The sequence below is a fragment of the Podarcis bocagei genome, assembly GCF_964188305.1.
Source record: "Podarcis bocagei genome assembly, chromosome: 5".
Classification (NCBI taxonomy): Eukaryota; Metazoa; Chordata; class Lepidosauria; order Squamata; family Lacertidae; genus Podarcis; species Podarcis bocagei.
Window position 1 is genome coordinate 65487083 of NC_138129.1, and position 23188 is coordinate 65510270.

General features: G+C 43.7%; 2 protein-coding genes and 1 long non-coding RNA gene across 7 annotated transcripts in view; 1 reads left to right on the plus strand and 2 right to left on the minus strand.

The window, feature by feature from the left end:
* LOC308587498 overlaps positions 1 to 3015 on the minus strand; it is a 38185-nt gene extending 35170 nt beyond the window's left edge. For 2 of the 3 annotated variants that reach the window (XR_014008412.1, XR_014008414.1), the window contains exons 1-2: positions 2795 to 3015; positions 1481 to 1609 (exon numbers count right to left, since the gene is read on the minus strand). This is a non-coding gene — a long non-coding RNA (uncharacterized lncRNA). Of the gene's footprint in view, positions 1 to 1480; positions 1610 to 2723 lie in introns of all 3 variants that reach the window. The other variant, XR_014008413.1, reaches the window with a different exon arrangement.
* Positions 3016 to 5568: 2553 nt separating this feature from the next.
* On the plus strand, positions 5569 to 9248 carry GADD45A (growth arrest and DNA damage inducible alpha). Its single transcript, XM_081195464.1, has 4 exons — positions 5569 to 5976; positions 6658 to 6759; positions 7567 to 7786; positions 8527 to 9248. Exons 1-4 carry the CDS (start codon positions 5933 to 5935, stop codon positions 8638 to 8640), a joined length of 480 nt encoding a protein of 159 aa, XP_081051590.1. The 5' UTR covers positions 5569 to 5932; the 3' UTR covers positions 8641 to 9248.
* Positions 9249 to 14366: 5118 nt separating this feature from the next.
* GNG12 (G protein subunit gamma 12) overlaps positions 14367 to 23188 on the minus strand; it is a 46365-nt gene continuing 37543 nt past the window's right edge. For 2 of the 3 annotated variants that reach the window (XM_081193927.1, XM_081193925.1), the window contains 2 exons: positions 21330 to 21447; positions 14367 to 20116 (listed from right to left, as the gene is read on the minus strand). In XM_081193927.1, coding sequence (XP_081050053.1) covers positions 19991 to 20116; positions 21330 to 21425 — 222 coding nt within the window. In that variant the 5' untranslated portion in view covers positions 21426 to 21447 and the 3' untranslated portion in view covers positions 14367 to 19990. Of the gene's footprint in view, positions 20117 to 21329; positions 21465 to 23188 lie in introns of all 3 variants that reach the window. The other variant, XM_081193926.1, reaches the window with a different exon arrangement.

Below are 23188 nucleotides of genomic sequence, written 5' to 3' on the forward strand. Positions count from 1 at the left end.
CTTAGCAGATCCCATTTGTGGGGAGCAGCTGCACCCGGACGTACAAAGCAGTGGGCTAGAAACCTCCTGGCTACAGGATGTGGATAAAGGCTCCAGCTTGCCATTTGCAAGCAGATCCACTTGCAGAGAGCATTGTTTGATGGGCTGGAGAAGATGGTTTCGTAGTGCTGTTGTTGTTTAAATTTCCATACTGCCCTTCATTCTACCAATAGGAATAGCCCAGAAGCCTGCACCCTAATTTGGGACACTACCAGACTGAGGAGTGTTCCACAACAACTTTTTGTGGGTCACATCGCGCAGGATGCCGGTTAAGACAAATTGAATCGTGACCCTCTATATAAGCATGCACTGAAAAGTTGGTTAAAATATCTCTCACTACCACAAAGATAAAAACACAAAAACGGCAGATATATCGCTTCCAAACTCCAGCAGAGCTAGGCTGCAGAACTGAAACTAGTTTTTAAAAAGCATGCAGAAATGTCTCCATTATTCCCCTCTTCCAATTTATTCCACCTCCCTTCCTCTACTTGCAAAGAAAATTCACACACACCATGTAACCATACTTCCTTATTACTCCTTAAAAATCTGCATTGCAATCACCTTTCCTTTGTGCTCTGTCTCTCATCCATTAAGCCTTGTAATGCTAATGCACATTTAACAGTACACAGTATAAACAGTGCAATCCTACACATTTCTACTTCAACACAAATCTCACTGAGTTCTATGGGACTTGCTCCCAAGTCAGGCTATAGGATCACAGCCTAAATCAGCTATATCCACCTGCTTCCTTCTTCTATGGTTCTCAAAATCTATCCTTTGCTCTAAACGCACACGTGCCCTATTTTTATTTTATTTTATTTTTTATTTATTTTTTTCCTCTCTCCATTCATCTTGGGGTAATTAGAAGAGGCAGAACTTTATCCTGCAAATGCAGTTATGGGTCTGGAAAACAGAAATGAGATGCCAGATGGAGGGCAGAAAGGAAGCAGACGGCTTTGGTTAGAACGGATTTCCTAACATGGAATGCATCAGTGAATCGTGGGAACCTTCCAACAGCAGGTGAAAGCATAGCAGCACCATTAAAAAAAAAAAGATTTTCTCATTCCAGTCAATGATGTGGTAAAAACGGATGTTTCACATTTCTGTTCCAAACCAAATCAAAGCTGAACACACTTACTAAGGCATATGCCTTGCTGAACTGCACAGGGTTGACTTCTGAGTAAACATGCACAGAATTGCATTGTCTGGTTGCAATCCTGTGCACTTACTTGGGAGAAAGCCTTATTCAATAATTACTTCTCAATAGGCATATATTGAATTGGGCTACACACAGAGAGAGAGAGGGGGGGGATTGAGTGTCTACCAGTTTGAAACCAACCAAGACAGCATTGTAGTTTCTCCATACTTACATAGGGGTGGGGAACCTTTTTTAAAGAATTCCTCCCACCCCTTTTATTTTCACTGCTTAGTGGCTCCTTACCTTCCTCAAGCTAGCCAAAGGGCCCTCTGGTAGTTTTCAGCTGTTTTCTCTCAACTGGGTCTTGTGCAAACACTCCAAAACATCTTCTGTGTTTCCTTCATTAACACTTCCCAGTGTACTAATGAAAGGCTGGATAAGAAATTATACATATACATATATATATATATATATATATATATATATATATATATATATATATGAATGAGAATGATTAGGCTGCATATATAGAATAATATATCATTTGTGTGGGTTTTTAATCTCTATAGTGTGAAAGTGTGAGCTTATGTATCTGTGGTGCTGATTTTTAATATAGGACCCCAGGCAGAAATTAATATTTGGGAAGTGGGTACTGTGGCCTTGAAGAGGAAATAAAAAACTAGTATGGAATAGAAAGCAACCAGATTTGGGGGGGGGGGGCGCGAAAAGAAAAGATAAAGAGTTTTGAGACTGGCTCCTGGATCTTCTGACTAGAGGCATATTAAAGTCATTACATCCTTTATGTTTATATGCTTTCATTTGGAAGTTATCTTTTCTTACTTGGTTGCATTTGCAAAGGAGGAAGGAGCACATGCAGCATCGAGCCTGCCTTGCTCCCCTGTCACCAGTCTTGGAGATTTGCAGAAAGGCACACTATAGTGATCAGGGCAGTGCACACTGCACATGCTCAGAGGCACCTTTTTATCACTTCATGAATGCCGAAGCTTAGCCCTGACATTCAGAACCGGATCCAAGAAATAAAACTTGGCACAAACAACACTCTATGTGGCTCGCCCCGCTCCCCAGTAACTATAGTCCAACTGCTCCAACCGGACATGACATTTCAGCACATTGGAGTTGTTCTTGCCATGAATAGTCTTGCTCTCTGTCAGGCCTCCTAATGACCACTTTAATACAGTGGTGTGGTTGCCACTTAAAAGGGAATTATGTAAATTTAATAAAACAATTGGAGTGAACCAGGTAGTTGTGACTTGTGACACTCTTTAAAAAAAAATATTGGGGGGGGGGAATTCAATTGGTGTGGCTGAAACTGTCACAACCGCGTGAGGAGCTAATTCACACAAACAATGTTCTACATGGAACCATCTCCTCGGATGCAGCTCCTTTTTGAAATGAACCGGGCCTAACAGCCACCTCAGACCTCAAGGCCTCCATGAGGGATTTACTAACAAGAACAAAAGTCACATTAGCTTGTTCTCAACATGGAAGCTTTAATGTTTGAAATGTGTTTTACTCTTGGTTTCACCTAGTCACATGGAAATGCTCTGTGCCTGCGTTAGGCACCTCATGGAATGGGTGCCTTCAAAAAACAATCACCTGTGACCTCCATGTGAGGTGATTAGATTCTGGCCAACAACAGTAATATCATTAGGAAGAAAATAGGAAGCAGAGAACTCCTCCCCTTTATAGGCCTTTCAATTGGAGAGGAGGACTCTTCAATGCTTCACTTGATTGTCAGTCAGACCAGAAGCTTTCCTCATTGGCCTGAATGCAAAAGGGATGGGAGAGGAGAATTTTTTTACACCAAGTCAACTTGCATATTTTGCCCGGAGATGACAGGTTTAAAAATGTCATTAATGTGCAAAATTATCCGTTGAAATCACGTGCATTTATGCATACAGATCCACACCAACCCCAGTGAACAGTTAACAGTGTGAAGTGTGAAGAATGTAAATTAGGGAAGGGAAAGAAGAATGACTATTTTGTCTTGTTTGGTTCTTATTCTCCACCTCTCCTGCACTGAATGATTGAATAAAACGTATTTTTCACATAGTTTGTGTAAAAACAAACAAAAACAACAATTGCTTGGCATTACTAGAGAACTGTTGGGTTTTCGTTCTGCTTCAGAGTGCTTGCTGGGGAGAATAAGGGAACATGCTTTTGCCTTATCAGTCTTTTGAAGATATGCTGACAGATCTTCAATAGCTGCTCTCATCCCGCCCACCCACCCCCCGACCCCACTGTATAGAACTATAATATTCTGTTTAGTGGTTAGAGCATTGGACTAGTACCTGGGAGGCCAGAGTTCAAAATCCCGCTCAGTCATGAAACTTGTTGGGTGACCTTGCACCGGTCACAGTCTGTCAGCCAGACCTAGCCCACAGGGTTGCTGTGAGGGTAGAATGTGGAGGGAGAGAACCTTGAGCTCCTTGCAGGAAATATGGGGTAGAAATACAACAAATAAAGAAAAATGTTATTTGTACAATCAGGATTGGTTCATGCATGCATGTATTTAACTTAAGGTGTTCACAACCCTTTCCATGTGGCGAAATTGGGGGGGGGTCTAGGGGCTGCACTGGTGCCTCACTGCTGGGTTGCCCCTCCGCTGCCTACACATTCAAACAGTGTGGGAAAAGGCTCTCCCTAGATACTGGTGTGTGCAGGTAAAACTCCTCCACCCAGAGTTGGACTCTGGCCCAATCTGGCCCCTCGCTGCTTGCAGCTCCACCCACATATACCAGTATCCAGGGGAGAGCCCTTTTACACACATTGCTAACAGCAAAGGTGTGGGGAGGTGGGGCAAGAGGAATTCTGCCAAGTGGGGCTGGCCGACAGGGCCCTGCAACCTCTCTCACTGACTGAAGTGGTGCATGTTGTTCATGCTCCCTTTTATCAGGCAGCTGAAAAAGCTAAAGGGATAGACTGAACTGCATTGGGTTGTCCCCAACATAGGGGTTATCCACACTCACCTTTTCTCTGGTCTTTTCTGGCATCATGGGAGCCAACTCCTAGGGGCTGAGGTCCAAATAAAATATCTGAGGGGTGCCCTCCCAAAGTTGATGGGCATTGCCATTTAAATGGTGTGTATGTGCCACATTTTGTGATTATGCAGGATGGGGTTGAACTCCCCTGCCCCCCAATATTTTATTCAAGTTGGCACCCTTGTCAGGCATGGTCCATCAGAGCAAGAAAGCTTGGGGAGGTTGGGGTGGGGAAGTGCAGACATCATCCTGGAAACAGCAGTACAAAAGTTACCGGTAAGTGTGGAGAAGCCCTCAGAGCAGACCTACCAATGCTCTCTGGAAGGTGTGGTTGAAGTGCTTTATCTTTGATGGCTCACTCTTCACACATGCAATACCTCACTTGAGGCAGCTGTCATCGAGTGATAGTGCAAAGGCCTCAGCTGACCCGAGACAAAGCTGAGGCAGGAGGAGGCCGCCCTGCCTCTTCCAAAGCTTGGTTACCTCAATGTCACTTGCCTCACACACACTTGGAAAACTGCAGCATAAGCACAATTCTCCATCGGCTAAAGTGGCTTGCTTCCCTGACATTCACCTCTACAGTAGGTAGGCGGACTGGAGTGTAAGTGGGTGTCTGGGTAACCCTGGGCGTTTTGCTCAGCTCCCAACACCCCGGAGCAGGGAGAGGCGGGAGCAGGAGCCCAACACCACCTGAGGGCAAGTTCCCCATCCCGGATCTTGAGCAGCCAGCTCCTCCCCATTTAAATCAAGCTGTATCTTACGACCCAAAGGTCACACAGATCACAGCCCGCTTAAGAAACAAGAGCCCGAAACTCAAATCCCCGCAACCTGTCTAATTAAACGCGCTCATAAAATTCTGCCGTGCGTGCCATCCTAACAACCCACAGTGTCCTTAGGAGCTGGAAAACAGCAGCAGCAAGCGGGGGAACAGGACTCATCCCGAGGTGGCGATTCCCATATCTACACGAGCACCAGGCGCCGATCGAGTTAAAACAGCCGCTGCTGCGAGCCCGCTCCCTCCTGACTTTTGCAACTTTGCTTACTAACAACTATTTATTGTCAGGGGTGATCTGCAGAGCATTAAGCCCACAAACAGAAGCTCGCGCGCAATCCCCCCTCCCCTTTCTCAAAACAAAGAGAGGGGGGGCGGAATATGCAACCAGCAAAGAAAAAACAGCTGAGGCGGGAGAGCAACCAGGCACCCGCAGCAAACTCCGCCCCCCAAAACTTCTCCCTCTGCCAATCAGCGCCGGGCGAGGGCAGGGAAAGTTACTGACCCAGCTTTCCCAGCCTGGATCTCTCTCTCTCTCTTTTACCCCCCCCCCGGGTGGCCCCAAGTCGAACGCCCCGGCTCATTTGCATGCCCCAATAGGGTGGCCGTATGCAAACGAGCCGGGAGACGGTTGGCTGGGGGTTGGCAGGATAACTCCGGCCCGGGGAGCCCTTTGTCCCTCAGAGTGGCAGCGCCGTGTGGGGAGAGGGAGGAGCGGGGAAGTGCGCGAAGGGATCGGCCTGAGCAGCGGGGCTGCAAGTGCCCGGGTGGGCGAGGAAGGCGAAGGGCAGGAGCGAAGCAGCACCGCCGCCGCCCTGAGGATTTGACTTACTGGAGGAACACTTACCGCGGATTCCCCTGAGGGCAGCCGGAGGAGCCGAGAAGCAAGGCAGAGGGCGCAGGGCGAGGAGGAGGATTGAAGGCTGCCTCTCCCGTTCCCCCCGTTGGATTGGTTTCTTTGCAGGGATCTGCAGCTGCAATATGACTCTGGAGGAGCTCGCTGGGGAGCACCAGACTTTCGGAAGGTACGCGATGGCAGCAGCTGCAGCTCGGCTTTGCTATGCGTGGCCGTGTGGAGGTTGGAGGGACGGGAGTTTGCCTGCTGCAGATTTCGCGAAGCTCTCCGGATCCAGGCAGCACAGGGTCGCCCAGCTCGCCGCCGCGACCGCAGTCGCCTCACAACTGGGACCGGTGGCGGGGAGGGAGAAAAAAATGCTTTGGTGCAAAAAAATAAAATTGCCTGGAGGGGATCTGCGGAAGAAAGTAGATCCGCGCGTAAGGAAGAAAACCGGGAGTCGATTGCAGAGTGTGCGTGTGTCAGAGAGAGAGAGAGAGAGAGAGAGAGGCGTGGCGGGTTGTAGCTTTTCCCCTTCTTTTCTTTTTCCTGACAGGATAAGCAAGCGCACCTTTAACTCCAAATAACCTGCGCTTGGAAGCGATTTTCCTGTGGGAGAACTTGGCTCCCGCTTATTTCTGAACAGATCCCATTCAGGAGAGTTTCCAGCTTAGCTTCCCCTCAGTTTTGCAGGGCATGAGGGCGCCAGGAAGGAATGTGGGCTTGGGGGGGGGCGCTACTTAAGGCAAGGTGATCCTTCCCCCCCCCCCAACTTTTGGATTTGTTTGGTGTGTTTTATTTAAATAAAAACGCTAATTAGAGCCTCTCGCTGCTTCCCCACCCCTTTTATTTTTTCTTCGGATGCCATCAGCATGGAGAAGGTAGGGGATGCCCTGGAGGAAGTCCTGAGCAAAGCCCTGACTCAGAGAAGCATCACCATCGGAGTGTATGAGGCTGCCAAGCTGCTCAACGTGTAAGTGAGAAACTGGCTTTCTGGTGCCCTTTTGTATTGATGAGTAACAAGAAACAGGTCCTCCCACCTCTCTTCGGGCAGCTGTGCCTGAGGACTTTTCTGAGGAAACACTAGGTCAGTCAAGAGGCAAACTTGCACTGTGCAGATAGGAAAACCTCCAGGCAGCTGTGTGGACATTGAATGCTTGATCACCCATCATGCATAACTGCACCCACTTAGGCACAGTTTTTCTTCTGTGGGGCAGATTTCAGAAAAAAACACCTCTTTCCCTTTTACCCACAATGCCAGAGTTCCAAGCACCCAGTTGACAGTTGACACAATGGGAACTGCTGAACAGCAGTTTTGAAAATGTGCCCGTCCCCTTTAGTTTGGTGCTGAAATGTAATCGGGTCCCTCTCCCCCTTTGTGTGTGTGTGGGGGGGGGGGAGAAAGTGCAACAAAAACCCTCCCCCTTGCTCCACAGGCCTTAGTTGTAGATACATAGCCTTTGAAAATTCAGCTCTAAAAATCCAGGGTGTGAAAGGTCAACCACATCGGGTAATAGTCAGTGAATTTTGACTCGAAATAGATATAATAATCATTGATTTCAGTGGCAAGTGAAGTTTAGCTGAATATAGTCCATAGAAAATGACATAATAGGACTGCCCGTCTCCCCCCCCCCCGTGTATTGTATATACAGTCGCATTACCATGTGTTCATATGCCCTGTGACTTTGGTTCCTGTTTTGTCTCCCTTATGTCGTTGAAAAATGCATCATTGTTTGTTGGGGCTGTGACTAACTTAGCTGGCATTGTTTTATCCCTCCAGGGATCCAGATAATGTGGTGCTTTGTCTGCTGGCAGCCGATGAGGAAGACAACCAGGATGTTGCGCTACAAATTCACTTCACCCTGATCCAAGCTTTCTGTTGCGAGAATGACATTAACATACTCCGAGTGAGCAACCCAAGCCGGCTTGCGGAGCTGCTGCTCTTGGGAGCGAGTGGAGGGGGCGAGCAGCCTGCAGACCTGCACTGTGTGCTTGTGACAGTAAGTGCTGTGTTTCATTAACATGTTGGGCATAGAGGGCAGCCAGCATGACCTCACTGTTGCTTCAGAGTCTCCTTCTGGACTGTACAGCATTTCTTTGAAAGAAGCTGAATTGCAAATTGTAAAAATCTGTCTAAATACTCTAATCTCACTCTGGCTTAAAACAAAAACTGTAGTGGTTTCTTGAGTGTCCTTGCACTGGTGTACCTCTGCCTCTGTGGTTTGAAGGAAAGATCAGCATGACCTCCTTCACTAACCTTTTCCCCTGCACAAATCATACCACGCTTCCTACTTTGCTCATAGGGATTTTCGAGGCAAAGACATGTTCAAGCATGTTTCATCCTGCTGTCAGCAGGAGAAAACAACCCCATGAGTCACTTTCTACAGTAACTCCCTGTCTATATTTGTCTTTCCTTATTACTAATTGGCTCAGAGGTCATTATTAGATAACTCAGTTGAACTGTGATGAAAATACTCCGTCACTGTTACTCAATTCACCCAATTGAATGGGAATTGTGGACTTGTTAACCATAGCACATGAACATTGGTTTGTTTTTGAAAAATGATGTTTCTTTTACTGGTTTTAAAGAAAATAATTAATTCCAAAATACCCTGTTGAATGTGCTACAAACTCAAAATTTACGCAGATCATTTATATTCAGTCTCTTTTACTGTTAGCAGTATCATTTAATTTTATTTCATGCTGACAACGATCCTTTTCCCTTTTCTCCCCCTTTCAGAATCCACATGCCTCTCAATGGAAGGATCCAGCCTTAAGTCAGCTGATTTGCTTTTGCCGGGAAAGCCGCTACATGGACCAGTGGGTTCCAGTGATTAACCTTCCCGAACGATGACAGCATATGGATGAAGCTGAATTGAACAGAAAAATTGCACTGAAGTTTCAAAATACTTTAGTAGCTTGCTCAGGAAGCAATTTCCCAGCCTGACACAAAGGATTACAGTAACTGATGTCAAGTTGAGGTTGAACTACATGTTGTGAGAAACGGAGAGACATTTGACTTTGCTGTTGGAAGATGATGGACCCGAAGCAGAGCTATGTTGGGGGAGCAATAGGAAGTCCTTGTGGAGGAAGTCTGAGTTCTGCAAGAAGGTTGCAAAAACAGTGTGCCGATTTCCTTTCAGAACACACCAAATGTGCTTTGTTGGAGTTGTAGAAGAGCAACTTTTAGTTTCCGTTTTTAAATACCTTTCACTTGTAAGAGCTAAAAGGGTTAATTATTCTTAAATCTTTTGTTCCAACATGCTTGATTTCTTAAGTTTTTATTCTAAGAAATATTAACTTATTTTATGATACCGATGAAAGATTTATTTATGCTTGGGATTTTCAAGAGCAATCCTGCTTGCACCCCTTGTATTAAAAATGTTTGAACTGCTATATTTTAATAAATTGTTTGAAACTGGACTGTGTTCGCTGAAATAAAATTTTCAAAGCTATGGCAAATCAGTGTTTTTGCTTTTGTAAGAGAGCAGAAGGAGTTGGTTTTGGCAAAGCAGTTCTTGGAAAGCTGATAACTGCAAATGCCAGGATCATGCTGATCTAGGACCATGCCTCTAGGACATTGCACACAGAGCGCAGGGTGTACAAAACTTGGCTGGAAAGGTCCTAGATGTTCATTATCATGAACTGGATGGCCACTCCTGCACAAAAGATGAACAATTCACAAACAAAATGAAAGAATTTGTGTGGACATTGGGGGAAGAAGTTGTTGCTACCTGCCTCCCAGGAAGTAGCTAAATGGTCCCTCTTGACACTCTTCAACTGTATACAGTCAGAGCAAATGGATTATTTTAAGGAAATGTATTTTCCCAGATAACAAATCTTTACACAGCGTATCTGGAAAAAATAAAAATGTGGCATCACTGGAATGCTGGGGAAACATACGTTGTGTGCAATAAAGGCACATTTCTGATAAAAGGACCTAAACATCTATGAAGGGCCAATTATTATTTAAGATCTGCAAGTTGAATAAGCAACAAATCAAATTGCAAATGTTCTCTGAAAGTCTCCTAGGATGGATGATATTTGAAAGAGAAATGCCACTTGATAAATGTCTTAAAAAGATTACCGTAGCTAGCTGAATCAGGAAAGATATTTTCAAAATTGAGTGGAATCTAGGGAATGGCATGCACCAAACTCAGTAAGCTACATCACATAACTTTTTCATAGAGATCAGGCCAGTTGAAAACCATCCCAATAGCTACATACATTATGATTTCATCTTTACAGGTTGTTAGGAAAGACCCATTGAGCTGCTTGTATTATGCACAAGAGATATGTTTTGAAGAGGGCACTGCCTAAGTATATACACATGAGAAGCAAATGAAAGGCAAACACTTTGCAGAAGCTTTTGAAAGTAAAGGGAAATATTCTGGAACAAGGCAAAAAGATCAACAACACTAGGGTTGTAAACAAAGAGGTCAGGGCATATTGTGAAGGTCAGTGAGCAGGAAAGCAAATTTACAATTTTCTGGGTATGAGCACTCACCGGGGACTTTAAAGGCTAAACCATCACATTTATAAAAGCAGCAGATGGTCCTTGTATTCAATATAAGACCAGATACAGCCCAATGCATTTTCATATATGAGGTAGAAACTCTCTTAATGGCATCCCATAATCCAGTATCTGCTGCAGACTACTTACATCCTGAGTAATGGTACAGCTGCCCGTAGCAGATGCCTTATGCCGCTCTCATACATTGCAGTATATACTCCAGAGAACACGTCCGGATCTTAGCTTTTTCCTAGGCTGTGGCAACTACATTTAAAGGGCAACTTGTAATCCTGCAGATGTTGGGACTTCCATTTCGCATCAGTCTCAGCCAGCGCGGCTGTGGGTCAGTATGATGGGAGTGGCAGCCTAGTAACCGTTGCTCGTTATTTAATACTCACAATTTTTTTTGCACCCCAGTGGCTCAAAGTGACTTACACAATAAAAATAGAAATAACAAAGACATTAAAATAAGGTATAAATGAACAAAAATGAAAACACTCATCCAAAAATATACTTAAAAGAACGTAAGCTACCCGCCCCACTTAAAAGATGGTCACCCTCCCCAAAAACCAAAAGCCCGGGTAAAGAAGGTTTTGCCTTGTGCCCAAGGACAGATATGGATGGTGCCAGGTGTGCTTTCCTGGGGAGAGCGTTCCACAAGCAAGGGGCCACCACTTAAAAGGCCTGCTCCCATGTCGCCACTCTCAGCACTTCCCTTGGATAGAGTACACAACAGTGTGTCTGGGTTGGTTCATGTGGATAGAGGCAGTCCTTGAGGTATTGGGAGTCCTGGCCTGCGGAAGGCGTCATAGGTCAAAACCAGGACTTTGGATTGAGCCTGGAAACTAATTAGCATCCAGTGCAATTTGAGGCAGGAGACAGTCTTGCCCCAGTCAGCAATCTGGTTGCTGAGTTCTGCATCAGCTGCAGTTTCCAAGCTGTTTTCGAAGGCGGCCCCTTGGACAATGCATTGCAGTAATACAACTTAGCACAGACAACTGAAGCTAGGCTATTTCTGTCCCATCTGGAGGGCACACAGGTTCCCCACCCTTTGCAAATGGGACATGCGGAAGCAGCCTAATTGTGCAAATCTTTCCTTGGGCAACGTGTTTCATAAGGAGTATCTCACATGAGTGTCCCATACAATGATACAATAGAGCTGGTTATCATACCACTCTTGCACAAGTTCCAATGCTGCACCGAACAAGGAAGTTATGCTGCACAAAGGCCAGACTTAGTGCAAGGGATGTTGTTGTGAACCTGGTCAGTACTCAAGGCCCAGAAAGGATTAGTGATATGTCCAAAATAATGTTATTGGGAGCTAGAAAACAGGGATAAAAAAGCACACATCACTCATCAGCTTACCCTAAGCTATTGAGCCTTGAAGAAGCAAAAGCACAAACTGCAGCACAAAGAACAACAAAAAATTAGCAATGAAAGAAAGCATGCAATTATTTGAAACATGACACTGTCCCTTGAAACCTTGAATTGCTGCTTTGCATGCAGTTTTAAGTATCAGTTTGACACTGAAATATATACAATTAAAGCATACTGGGCTTCCAAAAATATTTTTCCACTGTATTTTAATCGTAAAAATTTAGAGGCAGAAATGCTGCTCATTAAAATAATTATGTGAAACTTTATTTATTTATTCTTTAAAGCTGGTAGTAAGCAAGAGGGCCATCATTCAAGGATTGCTGGTATGGAATGCTGCATGCCTGAATGAAAGGAATGGAATGGAGACTGCTCAGCCAGCATATGCCAGATGGATGGAACCAGATGGCCGAGAATCCTGCACGCAGTTAAAGAACTATGACTAACTGCTGATGAAACTGAAGCTAAAGTATGTGTGTAGCTGCAAAAACTTGAAAACTAGTTTGCTAAGTCATCACTTGAAACTGCCGAAACAAAAACCTGAAAGGTATCAACCCCATCTTATCCTCTGTGCACACACAACTGGAGCTCTGTACACATTAGGAATGCTGCAGGTGGAGAATGCGCTTGGATCTTTCTGCAGGCGTGTCTAATTGTGCCACGCAGTGTCACCTGAAACATGTTAAAGCAGCATGCACAAAACATACACGAGTGGTATATGGCATGCATTCTCTGGATGAAATTTACAAATATGCCTTAACCAGGGAGGCAATTTTTTTTAAAAAAAGATAGGAAGGGTAAATGAACACCTTGCTTTTTCAGAAGACTGCAGCTCCGTCATTCATCCCAACTCTCCCCATGCACAGTGATGAGCAAGCAGATTATTCAGTCAGAGAAAATTGCCTCCTACTGCATTGAGAGCAGGGAAAAGGGTGTGCTAGCTTAACAAGCCTTTTTTACACAACAGGCTGCAGCAGGAGCCTTCACACAGAAATATATGCAATGTAAGAAGGGACCTCTATAGGCTGCAGACTGCCAAAATCCAGGTGAGCTCCCTTCGTGCACTGGTGAAAGCAATGGAATGTCCACAACTTTTGCTAGCCGACGGCATGTATTCCACCCCACCGATTACCACTGCTGTCCACGACTCATTGTTTCTTGCTGGACCAGAGGCAGGCACACCGAGCTGAACAGCAACCACAGGCAAACTCTCTAGGTTGAATGAGAAACTACTGAATGCCCATATCAGCCTGCTCAACAAGCAGCACTTCAATGTTGACCCCAGGAGGCTATCGACAGGAGTAAGAAGTGGATCTGGGGCAAGTGGGATGGCACCTGTGTGTGGTCATGGGCATTTAACCAGACATCAGAAAATGGATTTGTTGCAGTTTCTACCTGCTGGTCATTATTAACCCTGAAGGATTTTGTTTTCCCACAAACTAGGTGGACAACCAACAGATAGAAGGAAATTCCACATCCACAGTTTCATGCAGACTGAGCGTGAAGCTTTCAGCAGCAGCAACCGCCAGTGGGGAAGCAAATGCTCCCTTGCGTGGGGGTGGTGTTTATCTTCTCAGGGCTCAGTGACTTTCTAGAGAGCTTGACAGGCAGCAGTGTGCCAGGTACACTGGGACCCAGCACAAGAAGACAGTGAATGGGAAAGCTGAACCTGTTGCTCCTCTGGCAAGCGGCTTTCTCAGGCACAGACGCCCTGCAGAAACAGCAAGGTGGCAATCCCATTCCCCATGTGGTGCTGTCAGCACTCACTCCATCACTGATGCTGTTCAATAAAAACTGTCTGCATCAGTTGCACTTCTGTTCTTTGGATGGCGAGCATCCCCCTTCTCCTCCCACTTGTTAGTCACCATGTCTTCATGTTGAGCACACAGAACTGAAGGAGGCGCACTGAGTTTACTGCCACCAGGTGTAAATCTGACGGTATGTATGTTACCTAAGGCAGTCCCATTGGAACATTCATAAAGAATGACTATGTGGAGGCCCAAGCAACTCAAAGTCTCCCTGAATCAAGCAGTCCTGCTGCAAAACATGGAAGTGAAATCCAGGTACCGGCATGTACTGATGAATGCATGGGACATAATCACAAAATCTATTAACACGAGAGAGTGAGTTAAGTTAATGGGATGAAGATGGTTGGAGCAAAATGAGCCACCTTGAAGAATAGGTCAGTTACCTGAGTGAGGACACAATAACCTCATACAGACAACTGCTCCTTCCTGTGTATGACACTCATTTTGCTCTAGGCCTTTTTATGTCACTCAGCCATTCTTCCCTCTTGTTCACAGCACTTTCAGGAACACAGATTGCAAATGTGGCTCTTTCTTCCGGGAGTCTGCATAAAGGGGCTGATCTTGGAAAGATGTACTCTGAGGAACAGAAACCAGCTTCCCTTTTAGCCAGAAGGGACTCATTTGAGATTTGAATCTCATTGATTCAAAGCAAACGACAGGTCAAATTTGTAGAAGTCCAGTGGAACACAGGATTCTGAACTCACAACTCCACTGGCCTTATTTGGCCTTCATGAACAACACAGAAAGCCACACTCCCCAGCCCTCCCAACTGATGAAGTTGCAGCACAATGCCACAACACGGTGTTGATCAGCAGTCTTAGAATATGATGCTGTCACCAGCATAACTGAAGTCAACTGAACTACAATGAAAAGCAGAGAACCGTATGAAAAGAAGTGATGTTTAATTAAAGTGTTTCATATCCATGGTACTATATTAATTGTGAACAAGTATCTTAATTACAGGGTTGTTTGTTTTTTTTAACCCCTCTAATAATGGCAACCGGAAGCCATCTTTTAAGAAAAGATCAGGTTGTATGCAGATGCACAAGGTATGCAATCTTATTAGAGAACGATTGCTTGTGAAAGGCAAAAAAACAAAACAAATTAGCTCTATTAAAATAATTTCACAAATCCTTTTCCATCCCCCACCCCAAAGGCAAATCATGGTATTATTCTTGTCAATCTAGGATTACAAAGATAATACAAGCAATATTTTGTGAAAGCAATTCAAAGAAAAACCAGAGAAGTGTGCCTGTAAGAAGTAAGCAGATTACAATTTTTTAAAATAAAAAAGACCAAAAAAGAAAACAAAGAATTACTGGAGTAATATTTTACTTCTGAGGCATTTCTAATCAAAGCATGAAGACGCAGTGTAGTGGTACAGTTGTTGAAAACTCTTGTTTAAGTATCACAGTCTTTAATTTCAAAACCTCACAGTGGTCTAGCAGTAATTATTTTGGTTGGTTCAGTTTTCCCTGTTGAATTCTAGTAGGTGCAATTATGTAAGCACCATTGTGGTCTATGGGAGCCTCATACAAGCCCCACAGAAATAAATGGAAAATGAGAAGTGGGAATGCATATGACGGCAGTATTTTCTACGCTTTGCATTATGATTATAACCATCACCGCAAAGTTTGCTTTACACACAAAAAAGGCAATGTATGCATGTTTTGACTCTTCAATATGCCATTATTGGAAGGCTGGAAAAATGTGACAATGCATTTAGCAGTTATCTAAAATCTGATAGAAGTGTCCCGAAGCAGCTAGCTGTATTTTGGTGTTGTGTTTACAGCTGTTCTGTGACTAAAAACTATGAATGGTCCAAAACTTTAAAAGAAACCAATACTGGGGTGAAAGTTTTCAAACCATGTGTTTTAAAGAGAAAGTCAAAAGGCATTTCTGAATGCAAAGTTGGCACAATTTTTACTTAATTAAAATTGTGTTCCCACACCTTACAACATGACATTTTTAATACTCTCCTTCAGTTAGTAAAATACATTATGTATAATACAGTTCTAAAGCACTGCTGGTGAAAATATTGGTTTGGATCCAAAGCACCGTGAGCAGAAGTAAAATAGCTACTAGCTCTGTGCTGTAAGAGCTGGCAGGTCACAGAGTGTTCAAACAGATAAGTTCTAGAACAGTTCTCATGCAATCACTAGTCCAAACAGAACCATCAGCTTTAGGTATGCCCTGCAATCCTATGTACTTACTCAAAAGTAAGCCCTATTATGATTAAGTAGTGCTTACTCCACAGTAAGTGTATCCAGGATTGCAGCCTCACGGCACAATCCTATACCTGTCTACTCAGAAGAAAGTCTCAATGAGTTCAGTGGGGCTTATTTTCAGGTAAGCAGGTACAGGATTGAAGCCATAATTTCACTTTTCTTGCGCAACTCTTTAGCATGAGGTATAAAACAGTGCCCATCTAGGAGCACAAAACACCTTCTGTCATGTGCGAAAGAGCACCTTTGGATCCAAGCTATTTTGTCCTGGTGCTGCAACACATGAGCATGCCAAATACGTGAAAAGGGTTTTAAAATACTCTTAGATTATAATAGCATTGGTATCGAGGAAAAAACAATAAACCCAGAAAATGGGTCTGGCATCTAGGGGTACGCACCTCTAGGCATACATAAGGAAAACTAGGGCGTGGGAGTGGAGATGAGAGATTAGAAAATAGGAAAGGCATTGGACAGTGGCAATGCAGCCTCCGTAGACTTCTTTTCCATTTTTCCTGCAAATCTTACTCTATCCAGCCTGAGAATTTTCTGACAGAGAGAATGGTTGTCCAGCTGGAACCATGCCAGCTGCCTAGGTCAGCAAGTGCCGGCACTGGCTTTGACAACAGGTATGCAATACTGATGCAGCATTTAAGCTTTACATATTTGGGAACTGAATAATTTGAAGATATTTTAAACGGGTTCTATCGACACTGTGCCACGTTTAATTCTTTGATTTTAAGGTTTAAGGACATGGCTTATCTCAAGCAAAATGGAGTGTAAATGGAAGGCAGGGAGCAATGCACGGAACATAAATTTCTTGCCTGCAACAATGGAATGTGTCCAAATTTATTGTCCAATAACGCATACACAGCAGCAGTTGCTGGTGACAGTGTAGTAGTGTATGCAGTACTGGGGGGGGGGGACACTTTGTGGAATTAGAACACCTAACTTAATATGCAAGCAATTAAAAATGATTGCAAATGATGACATAGCAGCTTCATTTTAATATGAAAGTACCAAACTGATTAATGCATCAAAAATTATCTTTTTGTTTTTTCTATTTTAACAATAACAACAACCCTCCATTAATTTAATGAGTTAAAAACTGCAACAGCTTGGCTTCTGGAGTAAGGAGAATAACATTCCTAGGATTAATTCCATTTTTTAGGGAGCTAGCATCATTTTAAGACACTGAGACAGGATTTTTTTTCAGCTTTTGGTCCAGTATAAGACACAAACACTCTGAGGGAACAGTTACATAACAATTGTGTCCATGCACTTCTCCACATTTAGACCACAACCCTATATGCACTTATCTGTAGCAAGGACCACAGAAGTTACCATATTTTTCGCTCTCTATAGGACGCACTTTTCCCCCTCCAAAAATTAAGGGGAAATGTGTGTGCGTCCTATAGAGCGAATGCAGGCTGCGCTGCTAAGCCCAAAGGCAGAACAGGGAGACGGAGCGCTGCGCAGCGCTATTCTAGCTTGGGCTTAGCTGCACAAAGCCTCCGCAGGGCGGCGGGGTGCCTTCACCCCGCTGCTCTGCGGAGGCTTCAAAGGATGCGCTCCGGGGGCTTCAGGCAGCTATCCACAAGCCTTCGGAGTGCAGCAGGAGTTCCCGCTGCGCTCCGAAGGCTTGCGGATAGCCGCCTGAAGCCTGGAGAGCGAGAGGGGTCGGTGCACACCGATCCCTCTTGCTCTCCAGACTTCACTTCGCTGGAGAGGTGCTGCACAGTTTTCCCTCTCTGCGCAGCGCCCCTTCAGCGAAGCGGGAGGAGAAATAGAAGGGGCTCCGTTTCTCCTACTGCTTCGCTGAAGGGGCACTGAGCAGAGAGGGGGAGAATTTTTTCCCCCTGTTCTCCCCCTCCTATGGTCCGGTGCGTCCTATAGAGTGAAAAATACGGTATGTCTGAATAGACATGGAGTTGCTGCTAGAGGCTTACTTGGAATAAATGCCAGACAGACACAATACTCACATTACATGGTAGTGGAGACACAGCTTCTGTGCCTGTCACGTCTCAGGACAGCCCTACAAATCAGTATGTTTTAAAAATTGGTAAAGACCACAACTTATGGCTTCCCCCACTGATTTGTAGGTGGTGAACTAGTTCTATGAATGGGTATTAAAATGGCAAGACACCACATCCTCATTTGACACACTTTTTAAAGATCTTCGTATGTAGTAAAGTCATGACCCAGACCCATGCTTGTACTGGCATGACTGATTCAATGCGAACAAGCCTACAGAAAATGCGAGACTGCCCATGTAATAATATGGATGTGTGAATCAGCCTTTAGAAAGACAGATCTGGGTATCTCACAAATCAAAAGCTGCCCTATATTTTGAAATAAACCATATTTTGAAATAAACCATCAGAGAAAGGAATGCCGCTATTTCAAAATGTGTAACCGGGAGTATTTGTTTCGTAGGACCTGTTATCCTGGTTCTTGATGAAGTAGCCATTAACTACGTTTCGGGTAGCAAGTGAAATGGCTGCAATGGGTAGCACAAATATAGATTATTTGCAGTCAAATTAATTAATATTATCAACAAACATACCTTCCTTTTGAGAGGGCAGACTGAAGTATATGGCAAGCAAAATCAGTGTGAAAGTTTATAGAGCAGTACTAAAAGAAAGAAAGGCCAAATCTGCCTTTAGACAGAAATCTGCAAGACCTTGCTCCTGCAATTTCAAGTTAATATATTGCAGAGCATTATGGAGTGGAATATGCACCTTGCTTTACTGGCTCTGCAGCCAGCTTCTCTGGATCCAGTCACAGTGAAGTCAGGTCTTTTGGGGTCCTTCCCCCCATCTGCAGCGAACCAGCTATTACTCCTGTTAGTTTAAAGTGAGAATTCTAGTTCTTTGCAACTAGGGAGGTTTTTCTTTAGTTTGGCTAAAGATGGAAACCTTTGGGCCTCGCTGTAAAAACAACGTTGAGTGGCTTTGCTTTCTGTGCTACTTGAGAACTGCTAAGGTTGTATCTAGCCATGCATCTCAAGTCTCCTTGCACATGGAACAACCCTGAACCCCAAATGTTTAACACATTCTGCAAATATACAGCTATGGCAGACCACAAAGTTAAAAACATGAAAGGACTGGCAGCGCACAGAATACTGATACATACCTGGGTTTAGAAGTTGATATTGATTCATTCCACTCAGTATTCCATCAACACACAAAGGCTACACAAACATTTTAATACCATTTACATTCATCAGAGATTTAGTACTGTGCATTGCTGCAACCTTTCAAGCATTTCCTCAGCACAACCACCAGTGTTTTCCATAGGCCTTGTGCAGAAGCAATAGCACCACGGATTGCACCCAGAGTCTCCCACTCCTCTGTAGATATTATTTGGCATTTGATAGACGTGAATTTAGCAACGAGAGAGAGAAAATAGCCTGGATGCTTACTGAAAAATTAACACAACAGGGAAGTGCGTAGGAAAGTTAGGCGGCAGATTCCCCCTTCAAGCACAACGAAAAAGGAGAAACTTATCTAGACTCCATTTTCAGAATCCATGTGTGACAGTCTAAATTTCAGAGGAAATGCGAGAAGGCAGAAGAACCAAAGGCTATAAATGTCACCTTTCAAAATCATTTTGAGAACAAGAATTTATACTAAGTACAAGTCTACAAGTCCTTAAGACATTGTGAAAAAGCTTAAGACATACTTGATGATAAAAGGCATGAACTGCAGGAGTTATTGATAAATGGAGCAATAAACTTTGAAGGGCATACTTAAAGAATGCACTTGGTAATGCGTGTATATATCTAAACAAACATACGCACGGACCATAGATACAGACACCAATTACATATACAAGGCTATACGCTGGTATAAAATCAAAATGTTAAAAGTAAGCTTGATTAGGACTCTACGCTGGTCTGCCTCACTAGTCAGAAAATGAAGCTCAGGCAACTTTGGTCTTGATTGTTCAACCTCACACCTGGAATTGTGAACACTCATTGCACTTTTAAGTAAAACCCAACCCAAACCAACCCTCTCTTTATAACCCCCAAAGCCAACATAATCCAATTCCCAACGATGCTCTTAGAACCATTCCATTGACAAGAAGTAACTTTATAAACCTTGCATCCCCATTTAGAATGCGATAAAGAAAAGAGACCTTTTTAGAAAACTTAAAAGTTCATTTTAACACAAAATGTAAATGAGTTGCTGTTTTATGCGGTTGATACCAGGTAACCTTCAGGTTACTTCTCTAAGGATCTGCTCGGTTGCAGGGGAGGGTCTTGAAGGCATTTTGCTGCTTAGCCTATAGGATAGTGCAGGTCTTTTTATCCTTGAAGGGGTTTTCTGAAGCAGGTATTCCCATTAGTAAAGGATCCTTCCTGGCATGCTCCTCACAGTAGCACATTAGATCTGCCGATGCCTTCGACACCTGAGGAATGTGTGAGAAGGGGCACAGTAAATATGGAGCAGGTTGCCAACAACAGCCAACAAGCAAAATCTTACGAGATTTCGAAGTGATATTTTTACATTTTGTGTGGAAAAAAATTCCAGAGGCAGAAAAAAGTTCATGTTGATTGAGCCTTACATGGATTTAGAATAATACTTCATGCCTTTGTAAAATAATTAAAAGCAGCAGAAACCAGCAAATAAAAAAATATGTGAAAGAATAAATCAATGGTCAGATGTTTTGTATATTCTCCACTGTATTGCTGGAAATTATGTGTACTGACTGGGCGATAAACAAAATCTCTTCCTCGTGTTCTTAATTGGTGTACATTTCTTCTCAGTATGTACATCAATTTTCACACAGTGGCATTCTTTTTTAAGTACAATTCTCCACTAAATTCACACTGATGGCACACATACTGTACATATGTGAACACAATCCCAATATATATGAAGAGAAAGATATCGCTTCTCTCTGGGACTGCCTAGACTAAAGGAACGTGTTCTTAACAGTAGATGGTGATGCGATGATCCTGGTCCGACTGCACTGGCTACTAATTAAGTTTCCGGACCCACTTCAAAGTGCTGGTTTTGATCTGTAAAGCCTTAAACGGCTCAGGACTGCAATACCTCAAGGATCGCCTCTTTCCATATGAACCTACCTGGACCCTGAGATCATCTTCTGAGGCCCTCTTTTGTGTGTCCCCTCCTCAAGAGGTTCAGAGTGTGGCAAGACGTGAATGGGCCTTCTCTGCAGTGGCTCCCTGTCTGTGGAATGCTCTCCCCAGGGAAGTTCACCTAGCACCTTTATTATACACCTTTAGGGGCCAGGCAAAAACGTTCCTTTTTAACTTGGCCTTTGGTTGATCTTATTGACATCCAACACCCTTTTAGAAATGTGTTTTTTGTGGGTGGGTGGGTGGGTGGGCTATGGGGTTGTTGTTTTGATTTTTATTAGGTTTTTTGTGGTTTTATATCTTGATTTTATTCTGTGAACCGCCCTGAGACCCCCGGGTATAGGGCAGTATATAAATTCAATTATTGTTGTTGATGATGATGATGATGATAATGATAATAATAATAATAATAATAATAATAATAATAATAATAATAATGTGCTCTGGAAAAGCGGGGGAAAGGATTTTTTGCTTTAGAAGGCAGATTTAAATAAACTAATAATAATAAGTTCTTCTTACCTTTATTCTTTCTATAGAAGCTTCTATTCTCAACTGCTGAACAGTTCTTCTGGCCTGAGCTATGTTGTTTGTTGTGCCGGATGTTTTGCTAGACATTTTCACCGAGCTCTTTCAAGCACTGTAAAGAAAAGCCAACTGGTTATTTTTCTACATATCAACAATGGTTTCTGATTAACGCTGGCGATGGTTGTTCAGAAAATCCATCTGTTCAACTGGTCTTTGATCTGTGGTTGCTACTAAGCTGGAAAGAAAAAATGATTTCACAGTACAGTAATAAAGCAGCAAAAACTATTGGGAATGTTGGGTTTATAGACATAAATTTTCAGTTTAACAGCTATTCCAGTTCATAACCACAGACATTTTCATTTTCAAATGTGTTACAGAGGGAAACTACCAAGGGAATTTGACTTCTGTTTAAGATCTACTTGTTCCACTACCTTAAAAAATAAGAAGGGACAATATGTCATCATTATCATCAATAGCAATAGTTCTACAACATGAATGTACAAAGCGTTTTATTCTTCAGTTGCTCCCCTGTGAAATTAGGGTTGGGATCCCCATGATTTCATCTGCCCACATCTGCTTGTGCCAGTATCAATTAAGAGGAATAGAACAATTTCATCTTAAAAAAAATAGTTTACAGTCATACCTTGGTTGCTGAATGCCTTGGAACTCGTACGTTTTGGCTCCTGAATGATCGAAAACCAGAAGTGAATGTTCCGGTTTTCAAACGATTTTTGGAAGCTGAACGTCCAGCGTGGCTTCTGCGGCTTCCGATTGGCTGCAGGAGCTTCCTGCAGCCAGTTGGAAGCTACACTTCGGTTTTGGAAGTCGAACGGACTTTTGGAACGGATTCCATTCAGCTTCCAAGGTATGACTTTATATCCTATCTTTTCTCCAAGGAGCTCAAAGTGGTATACACACTTCTCCCCTTCTCCAGTTTCTCTGTAACAACAACCCTGTGAGGTAGGTTAAGCTGAGAGACTGTGACTGGCCCAAGGTCACCCAGGGAGCGTTAAGGCTGAGTGGGGATCTGAACCCAGGTCTCCAAAGTCGTAGTCCAGCACTCCCCCCCCCACACCTCTCATCAGGGAGCAGGGGATGTGCTATGTGGAGTGAGTTCCTGCATCTCTACTTCCTCTCCAAACAAATGGTAGCATTAAAGTCCCAGGTACATTTCTATATACAGTGGTACCTCAGGTTACAGACGCTTCAGGTTACAGATGCTTCAGCTTACAGAATCCGCTAACCTGGAAGTAGTACCTCAGGTTAAGAACTTCACTTCAGGATGAGAACATAAATTGTGCGCTGGCAGCGCGGCGGCAGTGGGAGGCCCCATTAGCTAAAGTGGTGCCTCAGGTTAAGAACAGTTTCAGGTTAAGAATGGACCTCCAGAACAAATTAAGTTCTTAACCTGAGGTACCACTGTACACTGAATTCCTCACCTTTTCCTCCCCTTCACAATCCAAAGCAGAAATATTACTTCTTTTCCTTTTTAAGGTTTGGGGTGAATGTGGCAGATCACGCTAACAGCACTTTATTATCTTAATCATTTGCTCAAATGCACAACTTTGTTTCTACTTATCTTTTCAATATTCAAGTTCTAATAGACCCACTTCCCCCCATTTAAATCTGTCTTCCTTCAGAAAATGACGGTGCTGAAACTGATTCAAAGTAATGCTCATCAGTGTTTATTCCAGGGATGGGAAAGCAGTGTGGCCCTCTAGATGTTGGACTCTTTAACTTTTGTCAACCCCAGACAGGGTGGCCAGTGGTCATGGGAGTTGTATTTCCAACATCACCTGGCGGTTCCACCACTAATTACTATCCCTAGGTTATTCTCTGGTCCCATGCTGCAA